The 21186-nt window shown below is 39.9% G+C and overlaps 1 protein-coding gene across 1 annotated transcript in view; it reads right to left on the minus strand.

Annotated features, from left to right (window-relative positions):
- Positions 1–1055: 1055 nt before the first annotated feature.
- The window catches only part of LOC134519658 (vitellogenin-1-like), a 42910-nt gene continuing 22779 nt past the window's right edge, over positions 1056–21186 (minus strand). Inside the window, exons 20-36 of the mRNA XM_063344099.1 lie at positions 17867–18011; positions 16075–16294; positions 15030–15199; positions 13945–14386; positions 13568–13878; positions 13428–13484; positions 12353–12568; positions 11072–11278; positions 10053–10195; positions 9398–9536; positions 8083–8218; positions 7191–7377; positions 6665–6762; positions 5981–6075; positions 5716–5875; positions 4357–4518; positions 1056–1333 (exon numbers count right to left, since the gene is read on the minus strand). Of these exons, the coding sequence (XP_063200169.1) occupies positions 1215–1333; positions 4357–4518; positions 5716–5875; positions 5981–6075; positions 6665–6762; positions 7191–7377; positions 8083–8218; positions 9398–9536; positions 10053–10195; positions 11072–11278; positions 12353–12568; positions 13428–13484; positions 13568–13878; positions 13945–14386; positions 15030–15199; positions 16075–16294; positions 17867–18011 (3007 nt within the window). The 3' untranslated portion in view covers positions 1056–1214. The remainder of the gene's footprint in view (positions 1334–4356; positions 4519–5715; positions 5876–5980; positions 6076–6664; positions 6763–7190; positions 7378–8082; positions 8219–9397; positions 9537–10052; positions 10196–11071; positions 11279–12352; positions 12569–13427; positions 13485–13567; positions 13879–13944; positions 14387–15029; positions 15200–16074; positions 16295–17866; positions 18012–21186) is intronic.

Genomic DNA, 21186 nt, shown 5'->3' on the forward strand with positions numbered 1-21186 from the left:
CTTGAAAGAAAAGCACTGAGAAACATTATTCTGTAATTGTTCAGCTGTTTAGTCTTCAATCGTCTTTCTGATGGCTCAGTTTTCAGTTAGAAAGAATTTTCTTTAATGGCAGTTTCCTGACAGCATTTGGGTTCAGCAGTACCTTGCCCATGCTAAGGCTTCTCTTGGAAGAGCATGCTGGCTGCTATTGACTGTTGTGGAAAACAGATCACGCCTCGCTGCACGGCTGCTTCGTGTACAAGGTGAGGAGATATTGTGCCATTGCTCGGGGTTTGAAGGTGCCACCTGTTCTTGGTCCCCTGGGGTGGGAGGGAATTGCCTTTCTGCATAGGCCTAGTGAAAGCTAGCAGATCGACACTGCACTGGTTAAACACGGTCTAACTGTCCTGCTTGTACTTTATTTTAGCTTTATGATGCTATTGATATTACGTATTTTTCTATATATTACTTTTTCGGAGTATTTGGAATGCTCCTTGATGTATTATTTTTCCCTGAAGTTTTTGAAGGCATCGTTTTCATAGATATACAATAGGAGATGGTAAACCAAAAAAAAAAGTTCCTATTCATACTTTTAGCTCATGAAGCAACAGCACATCCATTGAAATTTAAATGAAAATGGGGACTGTGTCACACACTATAGCTCTCTGGAAAGCTACAGTGGGAGTCTAGCAGTCCAATTCATTCCTTTGTAGAATGCACTAAGGCTAATGGTCTTGCTGGGAGTAAAATGTATTTTTTTGCAGAATGGTTCCAAGAACAGACATTACCAGAAAACATAAAAGAAAACAAATGCTTACTGTGTCTTTAGTATGCTAAATATGAAATTCTTTGCACAATGGAATGTTAGCAGTAGCCGTAATCATGTTTTCCTTTCATCACCTAGTGAACATAATTTTAAGAGAGGACTGCTGTAAAATTATATTTCAGATAAAAGGAAGCAGAATTTCTGGATAATATTACAGTTGGTCTGATTGTTTTGTTGATAGGGAAAAATAAAGAGGGAGACCACATGAATACTTATTTAATGAACAACATATTTATTAAGCAGTGCAGACTGTACATAATGCATTTGACTTTGGATGCAATGCAGTAGGCTTATTTTCTTCAAGCACATTTCTTAATATTTTACTACAGCTATTACGTTCCCTTCTTATCTCTCCAGCTATTCAATTATTTGTATAGTATGTCTATAGCACAACACTAAAGCATTTAGCTTAACTACAGTCGCCAGTGCAGGTACAATCAATGTCAGCATCCACAGACTCCACGACGTCCTCAGATGCAGATTTCTTGTCGCTGCTTCTCTGCCATTCCAGCAGGCTTACAGCAGTATCTGTCAGAAAAGCGAAGCCATTGTTAACTAACATCAAGCAAATTAACACGTTTCAAGGAAATACTGTTTTGATGGCTGCCAACTCCCTCATCAAGTAAAGAATGAAATCCTGCCCGTACAACTGACATCTAACTGACTCATTGACTTGGAGCAGGATTTTCATCCATGATATAATTACTATAATGCTTCCCTAAAAACAAAATGAATAACATTTCACGAAGCACAAAGATGACAGACAGGAGGCTGTAAAAGTGCTGGAGGTAGCCACCGTCAATGTGACCACCATGTAACAATACACATCAGCAATTTCTTTTTATGTTAGTGCTGCATACCACTGCGTATTTCAGCTGACGATTTGTCGAAGTTCATTCTGAAGGATAAGCCCTTTGGAGAATTTTCAGAGGTTCATAAACTTCTAATTAAAGTTTCCCATATATTGTGAAATCTGGCAGAGCATTGTCAGTTGCAGTATTAACCTTACCACACTGCTTTATCAACAGCAGCTTGAATAAGCCATATCCCTTAATGCTGAAATAATCTAAATGGAATAATGATATTCATCCTCCCAATACATATTCTTAGCTAGTTGGAGGTTTATCATTGCATCTAGAAGAATATTAGGACATCCATTTAGATTAAGTTTGTATAATGAGAATGGGTAAAGCTTTCATAATTTTACTTCCATTTGTTTTATCCCTTAGTTGGACAATACATTTATAACATGCCATCTCTCATCACAGGGAAATCTGGAGACCGCTCTCTGGGTTCAGGTTTTATCAGTCACTTATCTCCTGAAATGCTAACGCTCTCCTTGGCTAAATTACTGTCCAACCTGAAGCACTGGTTTTGAATAATAAAGTGGATAAGAAATATTTCCCAGAAAGCTGCTGGAGGTGCTTTTTAAAAATATATAATATTTTCTAGCTGTGAAATGAGAAATGCAATAAAATGTCTCAGTTCTCTTTTTTATATACATTTATATAGATTAATTCTTGTTATGTCTCTTACTCTTGGGCACACTGTGGGTCTGATCACATTCATACCCATGTAGGAAATAGTTCCCTTGGCAAACAGGATCATGGCTGGGTAACTACGATCCCTATGGGTAGGGCTTGTGGCATGTTTGAAATGTAAACCGATACGTGGGCTTAAACTCGGAGTGATGCCTGCCTCAGTCAAGATCCTAAGACTACAGTCTCACTGATTTGAGGACAACAGGGGAAATTCTGCATCCTTGTGCTTCATTTTATCCTTGCTGCGCTGCTGACAGGGATGGGGTCCCTCTCTTTGGAAACAGCAGTCTATCGGGTCTGAGTTCTCGTATGAAGAGCTGAGGAAAGGTCTTTGTCTACTGTATGCAAATACATGTTCTCAGCTTAAGAAAGATGAGGAGTTTGTTTCTGCTGCTTCTCCAAGTCATTGAAAAAAGAAAGAAAAAGAACAGTTTTTAAGGGCCGGCCTTGTATTCCTGTTGATCCTTAGCCTGAGGAAAAACAATCATCTTGCTAAAAACCCACAAATGGCATCTTCTGCCTTCCTCCTCCTCCTCCCTCTCCCACTCCTTTTCCCCCTCCTCCACCTCCTCCTCCTTCTCCTCAGGATAAATAGATAAATAAAAAAAGACCTTGATTAGGAGTGTTGCTAGCAGACTTCCCAGTCTCTGGTTCAGTAAATGAACCAGAGAAGCCTGCAGTTGCTGTAAAAGCAGCCTTGGCTGCGACAACTAACATATCTTTTTTTCCGATTTTCCTCTTTTCTCACACGTTTTTGTGAGAGAATGAGACAGCTTTATTATAGCCTAATATTCTGAGGCAGCGAGTGGCCTGGGGTGGTGACATTTCAGAGATACAGACTTGGATACAGAAAAGAAATCTGTGAAATATGGATATGACAAGATTTTGGAAGGGTTTTTTTTTGTTTAGGGTGGGTTTTTCTTTTCATAAAAGGATGCATCTGTTCACATCTCAGGGAGCCGTCAGAAAACTATTAGCGCGCTCTCTGTGCTACTTGTTGAAGAGGCTGTTGTAGGTGGTTGGCTATTACAGAAAGATACTCCCTGCTTTTATGGGCTGATTCAGCACATTGCAGATATTAATAACATGAGGAAAGTGCAAAGTTCTACACAGACCTTGTTCAAAATCAGACATAAAATACTCTGTTCCACTCCAGTATTACTCAACACGGGGGTCCATTGGCTTCAGTGAAACTGCACTGGATTATCCCGGCTAACAATGGATTTGGCCAACAATGGTTAACGCAGAGAACAGACCACTTCAGTAGATACTCCCTAATGGTAGGTTTCCCTCTAAGGTATATATGTACTCAGTAATTCATTAAAAGATATTGGAAGGAATACACCAGCAATATCTGTAGGTTCCAGGCTGGATTCTTGCGCCTATATAACTTCAGGGTGAACCTGTGTTAGGCAATGCATCACATCCGTGACAAATTGGTGTAAGTGAAAGGAGAAAAAGGCCCAGTATTTTTAAAAATCTGGGGCACGAGTGTGTGTGTGTACAAAATACCTTCAAAAACAAACCATTTTTTGGAACAATCTAGGGAGCATTTCAGCAATGTGTTTTTTTGCTGATGTATTGCACAGCGGCATAGCATGGCAGCCTAATCGCAGCAGTCATGTCACACTCCTTGACTGCCTTTCAATTGCCTTGCTTGCCCTGGTCTACACAAAATTGCAGGCTGTAATGTACATAAAAGGACTCGGTGTTGCTTATCTCAACTTTATGGAGATCTTGAAAACGTGAAAAAATTTTTATCGATCACTGATGCCCCTTTTACCACCTCAAATGTTTTTCTCAGATGATGCTACCTGCCATCATCTAAACTAGCTTTTAGCTGGCCGGTACTGTCAGTGGTTATAGCAAATACTAATGGGATTAAAACCAGCAGCTCAGAGAGGAGCTGGAGCAATAGAGGTCTGTGCGTGGCTGTGCTGTGTTTTGTTCTTTCGCGTGCTCTAACAGAGCTCCTACAGTACGTGACGCAGAGAGAGAAAAATATCGTACCTTTTGGGAAACAGTGAAAGCCAACCTTAACTGAAGTTTTTTCGATTGGAGTACAGTCTTTCATACATTTCAGTACTGGGTCAACAGAGTAGCACGTAGATTCCTCTCCATCAATAGTAGGATTTCGATTCAGCTTCACATAACTGCGCTGCAGCTTGCACCCTAAGAGGAAAGGAAAGGTAGTTAAAATTGTAGAAATAAATCCCAATCGATCCTTGCAATAATAAAGGTCCATATTTTCTCCTCAGCTTTTATTAAAACACAGGTGCCTGACAAACCATTTTCGCAGCAGCGAGGTTATCGAGATAGGATGATAATAAGTTGGGGGATAGAGGAAAGAGTCTGAAAGGGGAGCTATTTTTAAAATCTAATTGCACAATATAACCCAAATGGAATCATGTATACCCAGTTTTTTAGAACCACATAATACACAGAAAATAACCTCTCATGTCTGAAAGCTATTAAGAATAGATACTGCAAGCACAATGGCTACTTCATTGCATTAGGAAAAATGTCAACTGTAGTGAATGGATAAAAAAAAGGCAGCATTTATGTAATAACATCAAGGATAATTTTTGTATTGGATGATTTTTATAATGCTGCAATTATCTCACTAGAAAGGTATAATGTCACTTAACAGGATCCCGGCTATGACTCCGTTTCCTGACACACAGATAAGTACAATTCTGCTGCCACCGAAGTCAAGGAGAAAACAACCATTAACTTCAATAAAGTTATCTCAGGTCCAAGGTAAATGGAGACCTACAGAACAAAACTGTATTGATGTTATGGGATACCATCATTATTTTTCCAGCTACGTGTAAGAGGAAGCTCTTTTACCTCAGGAGTATTTCTAAATATTTCCCTGAGATTGCACCCTCAGATGACGCAGAACAAAAATGAAATTTCGTGCACTCTGAAAATTTACATAAACTTCAGATCTGACACTGCATTCATAGCCTGCAACTTGTTTGATTGAATGAAGCCTGCAGACAACAGCTGAAACTGCTTCAATTCAGTGGTAAAAATGACACTTACTTCAGTGGGAGCAAGGCTAGGCCTGATTTTGCCTCTCCAAGAAAAAAGCTGCTCAGTGTAAGAATTTATAGCAGAATGGATTATCTAACATTGAATTGCATATGAGACAAAGACTTTTGCTGTAGTGTATATTCTCTATATTCACAGGCAGTGTTTTAAACAGTCAGTGGTTAATGAAATTAAAATGGATATATATTGCTATTGTCTTTTCTAAGGAAAAAATATCTGCTGCTTTTAAAAAGAAAATATTTTCTAGCTATTGGCAGAGGAAAAGTGAGCTCGTATTCTCCCCAAGCATAAATTGTTTTCAGATCTACTCACCACCAGAGCAGGTTTCTTCTAGCAATACCCATGAATGAACAAAAGCAGAACAGCTGTGTGCCAGCTTATGATTTGGCATGAGGAGTTCATTGTGCTTTTCTCTGTCATTATTTCCGCAAACTCCACAGGTCTTTCCTCTCATCCACGAAGCAACAGTAACCTATAAAATAGCACATCTTTGTAGGGAATACTGGAGTGTTGGTCTGTTACATTGCCAAGGTACTAAACAGAAAGAAAGTAGTAACCTTGAAAGTAAGCCCAATACCTTAAGGATCACACCATCAAAAGTCGCTCTCTTCAGTCCATGTGTTGGAGCTTCCACGATAACTGTTGTTCCATTTTTATAAATTTTAACATCGCCTGTAAAAAGATAGTGAATCATAAGATGATCTGCTTAATTTCAAATTAATAGAGAAACTGAGTAGCACAAAATGCACCATAATGCGTTTTCTTTCACAACGATCATTCTGCTGCTAGTCGGATATTTTTTTTTTTTTTTTGTGGAGAGAGAAAGCAAAAATAGAAGAAATTATCTCTCTATTTGTAAAAATACTCTACTGCTGTTACCTATAGTTGGAACTGACTTTTGTGTCCAGTCTGCTAAGTCTCAAAATGATAATGATGTTGGTGGTGATCCAGGTAAATAGCTGAACCAAAGCATCTGACTGTGACTATAACAAGCCCTTTTTTCTAAACTATCACCAACCTGGTGATATATATAAGAAAGGGCTTTATTTACCTGTCAATTATGCTGGGGGAAAGTAAGAGTGTATATACTATAGGAAACAGGAATGTAAGTCAATACAAATCCAAAGAAAGTAAAGTGTCTAGTTTTTCCTCAGCTTAATCTCACTTGTATTTTCTTGACATAGAGATTTTTCCGTGGAATTTGTAAAAGCATCTTGAAGATATTTAGTTCCCAGGTGGAAAAGCGGGTACCACAGCTTACCTTTTTCATACTCAGAAACTCCACTGTGCGACAGAACTGGTTCTTCATTGCATGCTACATGAAGAGATGAATCTGCGGTAGGACAGATTGTGATGTTTCTTCAGAAAAAGAAAAAAAAAAAAGAAACTAGTGGTTAATTTAAAATGTAAAAAGTAGAGATATTTGTGACCAAAGCTTGCAGAGAACCAATTTGAATATCTGAATTGCGAATGAATGAATGAATGAGCTGTTTTCTTTCCAAAGTGCAGAATTCATTGGGATGTTGGGTTTTGAGATTCAAACTTTAAAGAAAAGACAGCGTGGAGACTTAATGAGGAGGTTATCAGATGATGGTGACTGTGAAACTGAAGAAAAGAGCAACTAAACCAAAGAGTCTCAGCTAATGATTCCTTCTGGAAATCGCATCTTTCCCCAAATATCTGATTGCAAACCAGTTTCACCTAGCAGCTAGACATCTCCCATCCCCAGACTAACTGCCTGAAACTTTATACCTAATTCTTGAGCCCTCAGGATAAACCACACTTACGCTGAGGTTGTATTTATGTGAACCTGTCTTGAGAAAGACTGAGGATCAACCTTTCTGGTAGTAATGATGAACTTTGGGTGTTCCGTACAGTCCTGGGCCACTATGAGGTTGCAGCTTTTATTGAAAGAATATGTATGGCTCACGTGATCGAATGTTTTGAAATCTCTCTCACTGACTTTGCATGTGGCTGCAAAACAAAACCAGAAAAGAAATGGCAGATGTGACAATGGCATGAATGCTGCTGCAAAGTATTGAAGGCCACCTCTGTGAGATGGCAAACAGGAAAGAAACTTTGATGTCTCCTTGGCAGAAGCTTTCAATGCCACCAGAGTCTGTAAGCACTACAGAATTATTACTAGGTATAGATTATACTAGCATTGATTTTGATTACATGCTAATTACAAAACTGAAGCTAACCGGGACTAAACCGTACCAAATTCTTGAGAAACTAAAAGTAGTAACCATAGTAAAAAGTAGTTCGCATTTCCCACAGAAGAGCTAGGCACCAACCAGCTGAGACTCACACGACTGCTTTTTGAAAGCCTGCAGTCTGAAAGTTCTGCCCTTTGAAAGGGCAGAAAATACATGATCTGCCTTGTACTCATCATCTGATGCCTCTCAATGCAGAGGTGGCACCTTCTTAGAAGGGCAAAAGACAATCTCTAGGACTTGCAGACAGGAGTGATTCCTGAACTCTGAATATTTACACCAGTTTGAAGACTCTTCATTCACCTACCAACAAACATGCTTTTAAGCGAAGGAACGAGCTGTTGAGAAAACAGGGTTAAAGATGCTATAAGACCACTACAAGGAAATGCAGGGCCAAGTCATGGCAGGGGACAGATCTACAAACATTGCTTATTCACGAGACAAGCATATAAGCAATATTTACATTGATCTTCTTGTGCTATTTGCGAAGCTATTTCAGGAAATACATTCCAGGCAGTGATATCTCGAATCTCGTAAGTTGGAGATGGGCCTAAGGGCAGAGTGAATGGCATTCGGAGTGCCTGATAGTAAAGCGTTACCTGAAAAAGCATAAATGAAAATACATTAAGAGAAATTGAACTATATTGATATGACCGCAAACAAAAAAGACTCTTATCTTGAAAAAAAATCTTGAAGATGCATTTATACAATTGCAGTTGTGTTAGTCTCTCTAGGATGCAGCCAAACCTTAGCTTTTGTGAGCAATCATTGTCTTCTCTTCTAGCCACACTGCTTGACTTTTGAGAAATTATTAAGCACACTGGAAAGTAACCAACATAGATGAGGTTTAAATGATAATTGAGTGACTTCTTAAAAATATAAGGTAACAAGTTAAGTAACTGAGTAACTCGATGGCTATGTCTGGAAAAGTGAACAGCATCCATTACAGGCTGAAAACTGGCATGATGAGCACTGGGGTAAGATCCCTCACTGTAGCTACAAATTACATTTACCAAGAGAATCAAATGAAGGCCTAGTGTGCCTACTTCTTCGTTATCATCTATTAAAGATCCTGCGATACTGAAGCACCATGGAAGGTTAAAGACACACTAATTTCTCTGTGTAAAAATAGCTAGCTGTTATTAATTTTTCAGAGATGCATAGGGGAAATTTTTCAAAGCGGTGCATAGGGATTTGGTGGACAAGGACCAATTAATCAGTGGGATTCTGCACAACCTGGCTGTGCAAGCTTCTCTGAGAATGTAACTGCTCCGGTTTGGTTAAGGCAGAGTTGAATTTGTGGCTGTCATAACTTTCTCGGACCTGTCTCATCAAGCAGCGTTACTGCAGATGTGGGACTTGAGCGCCAACACAAATAGATGTTGCAACGGAGTGCAAGGTGTTCTCAAAGCCTCCATTATCTGCTCTGAGACCCCTATACATCCCACAGAACCAGCCACGCTGGGTAAAATGAATAAAGGTGTGAGTGCAGAGCAGTCATACTTGAGACAATTTGGGCCTAACTGCTGTTCTCAGCACGGAAATAAGGTATTTGACTACGGAGTCTGATTTTCAACTTACTGCTACATTGCACCAAAGCTGCACAAAATCATGAGTTCTCTTGTATGTATTTCAAGACCCATGTAATGTAGTCAGGTATATAGCAGCTTCTCCAAAAGGAAATGTTTTGCTTTTCTGTCCTTACATTAAGTATCAAAATGTTATTAGTTGAAAATCCATTCAAGGTAAGGAAAAGGAAAATAAAAATTGACACGTACCCCAGGAGCTTTAATTACTGTGTCAACTGTACGTGGAGATGTTGCAGCTGCCCTTACTATAAATTCATGAGATGGATTTCTCTGATGTGCTTCTGAGAAGCCCAACACAAGTGCTGCACCAGGAACGTACTGCATGAATCTAGAGACAAACAAGATGTGACAAACTCAGGTACATGAGCAAAAGCAGACATGTGAGAATGAGGACTACCTGCCATTCTGAAAAATCGGGGAACCGATGGAAGAATTAAAAAGCCAAAGAAATAATACTTTCAGTCAAATTAAATGGTTGGTTTTATCCAGAGAAAAACTGGTTCTATTTTGCTCATTTTAACTGGGTATTTTTTGAGGCTGAATAGAAGAACATTGCAAAACAAAAAGTCATTTTGAACTGAAATATCAAATGATTTAATATGGAAAATAAAATTAAGCATGTCAAGTTTTTAAATATTTGGGAGTATCTTTTAATATGAAACATGCGGAGGAAGTGAACACACTTGCAAAATACTTTTGTGCCACTGAACTTGTGTTTACTACCCAAAAAAGCCCCCAAACACATTTGAGTTGAAGAATTTCATTTCGTTCTTTCAGTGTTTTTATAAAGCCAACTGGTGTAAGAAATACAACATAACAACTTAGGAAAGAGCAAATTACATACGCTGTGCTTGTCTTTTTTATCCAGGATGGAAGGTTTCCCCATTGCACCTTCAGCTGCACGGCTGGCTTCTTTGCCAGTTGGCCTGTGGTAGCCATGGCTGCTATCCTGTAGTCCCGGCACTCCTTGCCCCACCTCAGTCTGGCCTTTACAGACAGGGAAAAAGTCACCCAAATTACAGAAAAGAATCACAGAACCACCCCTGACCATTTCAAAATGCAAGTTTTTCTTCTTTGATGCAACTTTATGTTGATTCCTTATGTTCCCAAGTCTCTGGATTCATAATCGATATGTATTTTTTTTTCTAGAAGAAGACTGCACTATAATTTCTATTAGCCTTCCCCCATACCTCTCGATTTGAACTGCACTCCACTTTTTGCAATGCTGAAATATCATGCTGAATTTGTTAACTGCAGCTGCGAAAAGCAGTTGTTTGTAAATTGTTACGCAAAGACCTCTTGCATTAAAAGGCACATGGGAAGCGCAGAACAGGGAGACGTGAAAAAAGAAAAGGAAAGACCTGTTCCTTCATTTATGATGCTCTCTCAAGCATCAACCCGTTACCCAACTTTACTTTTTCTGCCTTTTCATATAAATCCTAAAAAATACAACATTTCAAAGGCATTTGAGTTATAAGTCTTCTGAAATGAATTATATAGAGACAATCAGACAGATTCTCAGACAAGAAAACTCATAGTAGAGCAAATAATAAATAGGTAGCAATGAAGCAGTCAATTTTTGAAACATTTTTTGTACTTCTACTGGTCATATTTTGATGTATCTTGAAACTCAATATCTTTTTTTTTTTTTGCCAGTGGCTGATTATTTTTACTTTTTATTTTTAATTCAAAAGAATGGTGAAAGATAGGAACGTTTTCTGAAATTTCACAAACTTCGTGAAACATTTCAAAACACGTATGCTTTCCCTGTTTGGTTCTCCTAATCAGCAGGTGCTCTGCGTTTATTTAAAAACCTCGGGGCTTTTCAGATGTCTCTCTGGGCGAAGCTGCCCGTGTGCTTACCTGTGCTTTCAGAGGCAGTATTACAGCGTCAGCACATGCTTTCCAATTGGTTTCAGCCAGCTGAACCACAACTAGTTGCACATCAACTTTGGCAGCATCAGAACGAACATATGCTGTAGCTTGATAACCTTGATTTCTGTTGTCACTCCTTACTGCCTGTGCCACAATCGTAATGCCAGGTGGAATTATGTCTCCCAGGAAGTTGCGCTGAAAAACAACCCCCAACCATCTGTGCTTAAGTATTTCTGTGTATTCGCTGGAGAGCCTATGGTCCAGTTTATGCGCACAGATAGCGGGAAGCAGCCCTCGTCCTTCATCAGTTTAGTTTGCTTTCCGTATTTCTGTATCACCAATATTTAAGAATAAATTTGGTTGGAATCGTGATTGTTTCATTACCACCATGAATTTTCAAAGACGTGGTTGTTTTGATGTGGATCCAAGACTCTTCCAAATGATCTTTATGCACTTAGTAAGATTTTGTGCATTATTTTAATATTTCAAATAGCTGCCTACAGTACGTACTAGGTATCTTCATAGCAGTGTACACATCCACAACATTACTATACTACAGCTCCTTCAAGCCATTTTTGATTATTTTGAAATCCTTAGTAGCAGAGTTCTCACAGACATTGCCTGCGTTTGCAGAGCTATTTGTTCTATTATTATGTAGATACCTTTACTCAGTACAATTATAGAATACTAAGCGTGTAATAAAGATAAAGATGATCTGTGCTTAATGGGACTCCACATTTACCGATCGGTAATGACCACGGAGAGCCTGATTTTATTTCTACTCTGCATGCACTCATGACCTCAGGTCCACATCTAAAAATAATTAGGCCGGCTTAAGTTAAAAAACCCCTTTAAATAAAACCTATTTATTTCCTCCCCATTTTTACCTTAATGAAATTTATTTTTCATTTTGGGCTTTCAGAGGAAAAATAAAATTCTTTCCCCTTTAACTTACAACCCCATTCCCTTCAATTTTTATAATTTCTATATTCAGGCCTTCACATACTGCAAACACCTTTAGAAATGAAGGCAACTACACCCAAGAAACCAGCAAAATAACCCAACTCTTAAAACCAAGGGAATTTGGAAGAAATGTTTTCATGGAGGGAAAACATCTCAGCGGACTTTGACTTTCCATTTACAGACGACTTGGGGCGTACTTCCCGAGCCTAGCCCCTCAGGTTGTTGGGTGCCACCACAGCTACAGCTCCTGCTCAGCAGCCAGCAAAGCCCGGCTGCTCGTTGGTGCCACACAGGCAGCAGCAATACCTCGCGCCTCTGGCTGGAGCCGTGGCTGTGGTGGGTGCTGACTCCTCTGCTCACGTGGCTCCTCCTTGAGCTGTGGCCAGGGTTTTCTCCATGACGGTGGTGGCTACTGCTGCTCCTGCTGCTGCTGACACTGCTGCTGCTGCTGCTGTTGCTGTGGCTGCTTCCCGACTCAGAGGAAGATGAGGATGAGCTGCTTGATATCTTCCGATCTGGATGCTATGAAACAAAAATAGGTTAAAAAGCCATGGCATGGCTTCTGGTTTTGCAGTGTAGGCATCAAAATCAGAGCTATCAGCTTCCCTCTATTGGTGACAGATAGACATATCTAGAGTGTTATTTGTATTATCGTATGCAGACGTGAAATATGTTAGATAGATAGGAATGTGCCTCACATCCACCTGGAACTCTCTGCAATAGGAAGGCTGCATAGACAGTGACTGCAAATGGCAACATCATACTGTCCAGGTCTAGTGTTAGGGAAAATAAAAACTGACACTTCGTAAGTGGTCAAACATTTCCATATTTTTTAGAAATAAAAAAGAGATTACAGTTGAATTAAAAACACTGTAAATCATCTTCCTCTTTCATAAGCAGGATATATAATAACATTACAGGTAACACCTACAAAAGCCACAACACTAGTATCATTCCAATATGTACTTAAAGCACCTCTGTGCCATAATGCATACGAAACCTGGTTTCTGATCCTATCCACATACATGGTAATTCTGCCATGATTGCCTAAAAACTGTGGACACAGCTATTCCTATTGGAAGATCCTGCTGTTTTATAATTCCCCCCATGGTCTTCGTTAACTTAGCTTTGGGTGTACTACACAGCATTTAGCCCAAAGGTGTCCTAACCAAAATTCGGGGATTGCAAGTGCTGCAACAAAAGAAAGCTGTAGTATAATAGTCGGTATTTTAGTAACAAATCTGCTTATTTTGGCCATCGTCAATGTTGATATTGGACAGTACGGAATGCTAGAGTGAAATGAACCAAAGCCCTTCAGTAATATGCTTGATCATATCAGCTGTAGCCACCACGGGAATGTGCACTTGAATTAAGGACCTACCCGATGGACGTGAGCAGACCTGAAGCGGAGCCGGTATACTTTTGGAAGGTGATATTCCTGCAAAATTCCAAAAGGAGTTACTACCTACAGCTCAGAAAGGATCACCTCCACGCAGAAGTCAAAGCATTAGAAAATTTTACCCATTCTGCAGAAACGTCGTAACCACTGTGACTGTTAAATTGGGAATTGACATGTTTCGGCTCAGCTCGTCTGTCGTATTTGCTGTGGCGATGGGAAGCACCAACGCTTTCACTGCTGCTGCTGGTGCCACTGCTGGTGCTTCTGCTGCTACTGCTGCTACTCTGTGTTTTACGTTTCTGCTCACGGACACTTCTCTCGCCTTCAGCAGCGCTGGCATGTGGAAATGATGTGGTCTTGGACTGCTTCTTAGCCTTATGCTTTACACCAGATGCTTTGCTACCGCTGCTGCTGCTACCTGTGCTGCTGCTGCCTTTGCTGCTGCTCCTACTCCTTCTGCTGCTGCCCTGACTGCTGCTACTCCTGCTTTTGCCGCTACTACTGCTGCTACTGCTGCTGTCCTTGCTGCTGCTACTACTGCTGCTGCTGCTACTACTGCTGCTGCTGCTGTTCTTGCTGCTGCTGCTGCTTTTGCTGCTACTGCTGCTTTTGCTACTGCTGCTTTTGCTGCTACTGCTTTTGCTGCTACTGCTGCTTTTGCCACTACTACTGCTGCTTTTGCCACTACTACTGCTGCTTTTGCTGCCACTGCCACCACTACTGCTGCTGCTGCTACTGCTGCTGCTACTACTGCCACTGTCCCCAAAGGGGTAGAATTTCTTTCCTTTGGCTTTGGACCGTTTTGCTTTCAGATTTATCTGGGTGCCTCCCTGTGATGCTCTGCTGTCAGAGTCGCTGCTGGAGGGGCTGCTCGTTGTACTCTCGGCACTTCCATTGCTGCTGCTGGCACTGGACGATGAGCTTCTGGATTTTCTTGTCCCCTAGTCAATGGTACCATTGGAAAAACAAAAATTATTTTTGTTCTGTGTTCCTGCAGAAGGCTATAAGTAAAATCAGATGCAGAGAGCTATGCATCTCTCTGCTGCCTTAGAAGACAAGATGTAGGCCTGAGAGCGTTCTCGCAATACATCACAATAAGCCTAATTCATAACGTGTTAAAACCACACATAAGCAGAACAATACCCCAAACCCTTTTGTGATAATGAACATATGTCGAAATTGTTTCGCATACAATTACTTGTAACTGCTGTCGACAACGGCAGTGCTGTAGCTGTGACTATCTGAGGGCCAGTTGTGTAAGTAGGTGGTGAGCTTTTTGCCACAGTTGCAGTAGCTGGAAAGAACAGGCTCCCTTTTGGGCACGCAATAGCTATTTTGCATCTTACAAGAGATTTTCTGAAAAAACTACTAAACCAACCTGTTCTTTCTAATGTCCTTCACCTGCGAAAGAGATGAATGCAAACAAAAGACCTGCAGAAAGACTTGTGTACCCAAAAGCCTGTCTTTATTTTCCAATTTTTTATACTATCTAAACAGAGGAGGCTACATGACAAAAGAAATATAAATAACTAAGCTTTGTGTAATGTCTCCCACAAATCTAGAGGTGGATTTTTACAGCAGTACCTGGTCATCAGCATCATCAAGTATTTTCTTCACTCTTTTAATTGCTTCTTTGCTGGAAGATACTTGTGCCGCTGGATCTTCAAACGTTACTAAACGTACCATTTTCGTAGGAGCTTGGTCTCCTGCTTGAATTGTGACTTGTATTTTTTCAATAGGTGCCTCTGCGTAAACTAAAATTGCACGACAATTAGTATTACTGTTAGTATTAGCAACTAAATAATAGAATAAGACATTTTTTTGCTATAATTTATTTAGCCATTCTTCCCCAAATGAAAATATAAATGCTCATTTATTATTTTTGGTATTGAGCAACTTTGTTAAAATATTTCTCTAATAGCTAAAGCACATACTAGGAATAACGAAATTTTAAAATATTAGCATGATAATAGATTCTTTTCAAGTCAATAAACTGAGTGATCAGCAGATTTAAGTCAAGTGAATCAGATTGCTTAACTAGATAACACTATGGGATGGCGAACTAGGCATCAGAAAGGAACTGAGGCTCAACTCTTGAATCGTACAGAATGGTCCAGTGGTTAGGCCATTAGTTTGATACTTAGGAGACCTAGATTCAGTGGCCTGCTGTGCTTTTACTTCTTATGATCATGGATTAAGACATTAAGGACTAGATCGTGGCAGGGTTAATCCATAATTCCCTTTAAGAGGCTGGGTTTTTAGAGTGTAGCTACAGGACACTACATCAGATCTGTTGCCCATGTCCAATTGCTCTGTGCCTGCATCCCAAATCCAATGATTCAGGATGCATCAGACACGCTCTGCAGGCACAGATCAGCTCTGCTTGACGCTGGCCATGCTGAGTGGCATTGCTGGGAGCTGGGAAATCGCTGCTCAGACCAGTGGGGGAGAAAGGGATTCCTGCTACAAGCGTAGAGTGTGGCCAATACTGGCAGGGCTGGTAGGTCTAATGGTAGTTTTAGTGGTACTTAAGATATGAAAGACACGTATGTACAAATATATATGTGTATATACACACGCCCCTGCCCACCCACCCGTTACTTTCTTTATTGTGCACGGTTATATTTACCTGGCTTGAAGCTCATTCTAAGGGCGTGCTCTCCAATTAGGTAGTAAAGAGGAACATTTTTGATAAATGCTGCATGTACGCTTTTCCTCTCAATGCACACTTGAACCCCAAATGTACTTGCATTGGAGCACACAGACTGGAAAAATGGCTCTTTCCGGGAAGAAGAATATCCAAAGGAAAAGGAATTTCCCGCTGAAACATCTTCTGCAGACTGTCTGTGCTATTAGATAATACACACGTCAAGTTCAACTGGGCAACTGTAAGAAGAATACTGGCATGCTATGAGTCCTCTTTCAGTCATAGTTACACGTACTCTGCAGGAGGAATTAACCAGCTTATTTGCAATGGGAAGGCCATGACATAGAACAACTTGGTTTTCAATTGGACAAAATTATTAACAGAATGGCTTGATTAGATTATCTAGAGTTAAAAGAGCTTCAGGCTACAAGAATGGAACATTATATCACAAGTTAATTCTAAATATTTAATTTTGTTTTCCTGGACTATTAGACAGTGTTAACAGGTTCTTGATAAATCTGAGCATGCTCTAGAGTGACTGGAGTTACTTCCTTTGATTTACGATTGGGTCAAACAGTAGAACCTTCATCTATGTCCATGAAAATTCTGTCCCAGTTGAGGTCTGACAAGAATGTGAGACTATGTCAGCTAGATGGTCAAAGCATATCAGATGTTAGAAATTTCCACACAAAACTATGTCATTTACATGTGCTAAGCAATGCTTGCAGAAGAACAAAATTACAATTAATTAAGACTAGAATCAAATCCATGAAATGAAAACTATGATTTCCTGAAGCAATGAAGCAAATAGCTAAAGACACATAATCATAAGCTTTCATTTCACATGTAATACAGGTTTGCAATTAATTTTTTACTCAGTTTATCATGTCTCACAAGATTCCAAACTTATATGAACCTCACTGGAAAACTGGAATTTTAATGCTAATCTTTTCTTTCCAAAGGAAATTCTAATGATACTGGGAATTGCTCCAGTTAGTGCCATTTTTCAGTTTCTGTTAATTTAAGAATAACTGCGGAGTGCTGAGTTTTCAGGAAGGGCAGCCCAGAGGCACAAAGCAGAAGAACTTTGCTTGTTCCAGGATATTGGAAACTCCTCTCTATTGACTTCTCCATAGGAAAGTCCTATACTCATCCTCTGTTTGTCTCTTATTTTATCTGAAAACCCTTCAGAGTTGCAGGACAACAATGAAACCAGAACAGGACAGTGTATTCCTCACCTCTGTCAGTCTTTCACTGAATGAATTGTCACGGTGACACCTTCACAACGCTGCCCATCATAGAAAGCCTGTACTGGCTTTTACGGAAAACTGTAGCTGAGGAAGTCATTTGACTTGACACACAAACTGCCAGCCATCCTTGAATCAGAATGCTTATAAGTGTTAAATTTGGCTCTACAAGTTGAGCAATGGAGCATCCCATGGAACATTTGTGGCTGCCCCAGGAATGTGATGCTTGCATAATGGTTGCAAAGTATTTTAAAGATTGTGGGCCTATCCTGTAGATGGCAGTGTAAAATTAATTACCAAACAAAATGCTTTTGCATTTGAAAAAGTGTTGCAAGTCTGATGTATTACACTCCAGATCTTAAAATAATGTCACTAAAGGGCTATTTGTGTTATTAGATTGAACCTGACTTATTTTGAGCTAAGCAGCATCGGTCAGAGATGAATTGTACGTTTTCCTACGGAGAAAAGAAATGGTCTCCCACTGATTAAGAGCCCAAAAAAGAATAGTCAGACACTACATCATTTACCCTGATGTTATCAGTCTCGCCTGATGCAGAATCTGAATCGAAGGACATCTTCATTATGTCAGGCACTGCTTCAGGTAGAAGAACCGGAGTCATCTTACTAGCAGCCAAATCCCCAATATTTCGTGTAACAGCGAATGTCTTAGACCTGCAGAATAAACATTAGAGGAAACCTGTATCGATAAAGCACTGCTGAGGAAAAGACCTGAATAATGCCTTGCAGCACGTACTCAGCAACAAGTATCATAGCTCGCAAATTGCTTTACAGATATTTACAGCATCTTTCCTGTTAGTTGTATTTTCAAGGACTGGTAAGAGTGAATAAAGACATGGACCGATCTCAGGGGCAGATAGCTCAGTGAGGCTTTTAGGATCACGTGTACAGCTTAAATGCATTGCAGCTGATGGGATGTCTGTATGCTTAACACCTTGAAGAACAGCCCACTTACTTAGAAGCCTGGCTGTGGTTTTACATTATTAAATTTTGAGTCTTCTATTTTGATCTTCTGGGCTTTTAAATTTTTAAACTCATCTTCTGTGTGCTCATTGCTAAACTTTGTTCTCATTTCCTTTGACATAATATTTGGGAAAATACTGCCATATTCAAAAAACAACCCGGGAATTGGTGGCTACTGTATGTGGATTCCTGTGCAACTTTTGTTAAAGCAGAATTAAAGAAAGGAGGCTGAAATCATCAAAGTAAGCATCTCCAGCTTGATATAAATTCAGCGGTACTCATGGCTTGGCCATGGCTTGGCCATACATCGCAGAGAGATGTGTAGGAAGGTTGAGAGCTTATTTACGTAAATGTGTTCAGTACCTTGTATCCAGTGTTGTGGACTCTAAGAGTCTTACTCAGGATCCAGGATGAGTGATATAAGGTGCAGCATGAGATTGAGACTCTCACAGCTAAACATCCTGACCCCCTGGCTCCGTACCCCACGTTCTTCATGGAGGTTGTTACAGTGCTGTGATAATTATGAGTTTTGTTTTGTGTCAGAGAAACATCTTGAACGCTGAACGCTTTTGGGAAATTAAAATCCATCTCCCCCACCTATAAGCATTGTACTAACTCTACCTTATTAGCTGTTTATCAGTGCTAACATCCAGCTCAAAATTCCCCATGTGCTGTTTCTCAAGTATGAAGTTGATCTTCTTGCCCTGGGGCTTTTGTGGTGTGCCAATGAAGGTGGCCTTTGTGACAGTGAATGGAAAGATGGTCTGCAAAATGGTCTCTATTTTAATATCGCCCACACTGCACTAGCCTAAGCAATTCCAATCTACCCTATTTGAAAGATGATTCTGTATTCATTTGATAGCCATCTCTTCCTCTTGAAGGCTCCTACCGTGCTGTGTGCACTGTAAAGCACACAATTGCTCTTCATGTGGAACACCTCAATAAAACGTGCGTCACCTGTGGGCTTTGTTTTCTTTTCCATCTCTCTCTTTTTTTAGATAAGGACATGACAGCAATGCTCCACGCTGGGTGATAGGAGAACCTTGAAGAATGGAATCTGAAATAAAATATTCTCCCTAACAAGCTAAGGGGATGAAAGAAAATACAAATCAACTTGCATTTCAGATGGCTCATCTGGGTAAAGGGACAAAAAGGGAAATGGCTTTTATTTTAATCCCATTCAATAATTCAAATGACCACTGAACTGCAGTCTGGGTCTCCAAGCAGAAAGCCCTGGGGTTTCTTTTCCAATTTTTTTCAGTATTTTTTATGCCAATAGTCTACTCCTGCCACCTAATGAAAGTGGAGGATCGATTCCTCCCTGTTGAGCACAGAGAGCCGACAAATGTAGCTGCATCACAGGTGACACATGTCAATGTCTGCAGAATCACACGGCACAGTAAAAATAGGCTACAAGAGCCAGCTCTGGTGCTTTAACAAGAAAAACAGTCACAAAGAAGGCCTAAAGCTATGGTATGAAAGAATCTGTTCTCTCTGATCCACACAAGGGAGAAAAAATAAAAAGGAGATTTTCCAATATGTATTAGTGTATTTTTTGGATGAGAGAAGCAGCTGTGCTATAGTATAAGCCAAATTCACTGCAGGGGTAAGGGACAAGCAATTCAGCTGTGTTGGGTCCACTGATCTTTCACCGAGTGTGGCCTTACCTACATCCCTAACACGGGGACAGAAGAGCTCAATGTCTGTTTAAAACAAAACAAAAAAAAACAATGAAAAACTATTTTCCCAGGTTTTAAAGCCCAGCATGACATTGCATCTAAATAAATGAGAAGCAAGAGACAATCCTCCAACCAGATATTTAGCTCTCTTTCTGCTGTGGTGAAATGAAAATTTCTGCCTTTCCTACGCACCATCCTTCTGACCTCGGCACCAAGGTGTTACAAAACCAGAGACCTCGAGCGTCAGCAGTTTCCCTTCTCTGTCCCCAAATACACCGTGCTGCCTTCGAGCTCACAGCATATGCTGGCTCTCCTGTGTTTTCTGCCACGCATGCTGTATGCATGTCATACACAGTGTTGTAATTTTGTAATTCATCTTATAAATAAGATGCCCATGTGAAGCAATTTCTGCTTATCCTACAGTTAAAACAAGCAAAAAAACCCTATGATACCAGCTCTATTCAAGATTATGTATATACTTCAGTAGCCTGTCATTATGAATATGTGATATATTTGCAAAGTGCATTCTCTGGCAGCTCTCCATATTTATACTTTAATCACAGGGCTCTTATTTTCCCTGAAATTTATTTGATTTTTACTTCTTCCCGTAAATTTTGTTTAAAAGTATGTTTAAGTAGCCATCTGTAGTATACTAAATAATTATGTTAAAAGAGCCTTAAAAATAACTATTATTTTTAATTAAATTTAACTTTGATGGCGTTGAATTGAAACACATGCTATATACTCTCTCTATGGTATGGTTAATTATTTTGCTCTGATTTTTGCTATAGAGAAAGCTGAGTCCTTAATGTGCTGATTTGTCTTGGGAATGCAATCTCTCTATCACCGAAGTTTTCATTATTTTTTTCTTTAGAGTCTGCAATTGCTCGCCTGAGTTTCTCTTCGGCTCCTGAAAATTTATATAAATCCCACAGCTGTGACAGGTTATAACCTGTACAGTGTGTAGGATATAACTGAACTTAATGCTATTGAAGACTGTTTGCTTCCTGCGTCTGGATGTGAGAGATGAAGGGGAAAATAATATCACATCCTGACGAGCTTTAATGACATGGTACTATAGAAGGTAGCCCACTGACCATCAAAACCAAGTGTCCAATACTAAAATATTTTGAACAGAGCTCAGAAACAAATGAAAGCGCAATAGCTTTCTAGAACCATTTCTTTAA

The sequence above is a fragment of the Chroicocephalus ridibundus genome, chromosome 8 (assembly GCF_963924245.1).
Source record: "Chroicocephalus ridibundus chromosome 8, bChrRid1.1, whole genome shotgun sequence".
NCBI lineage: Eukaryota > Metazoa > Chordata > Aves > Charadriiformes > Laridae > Chroicocephalus > Chroicocephalus ridibundus.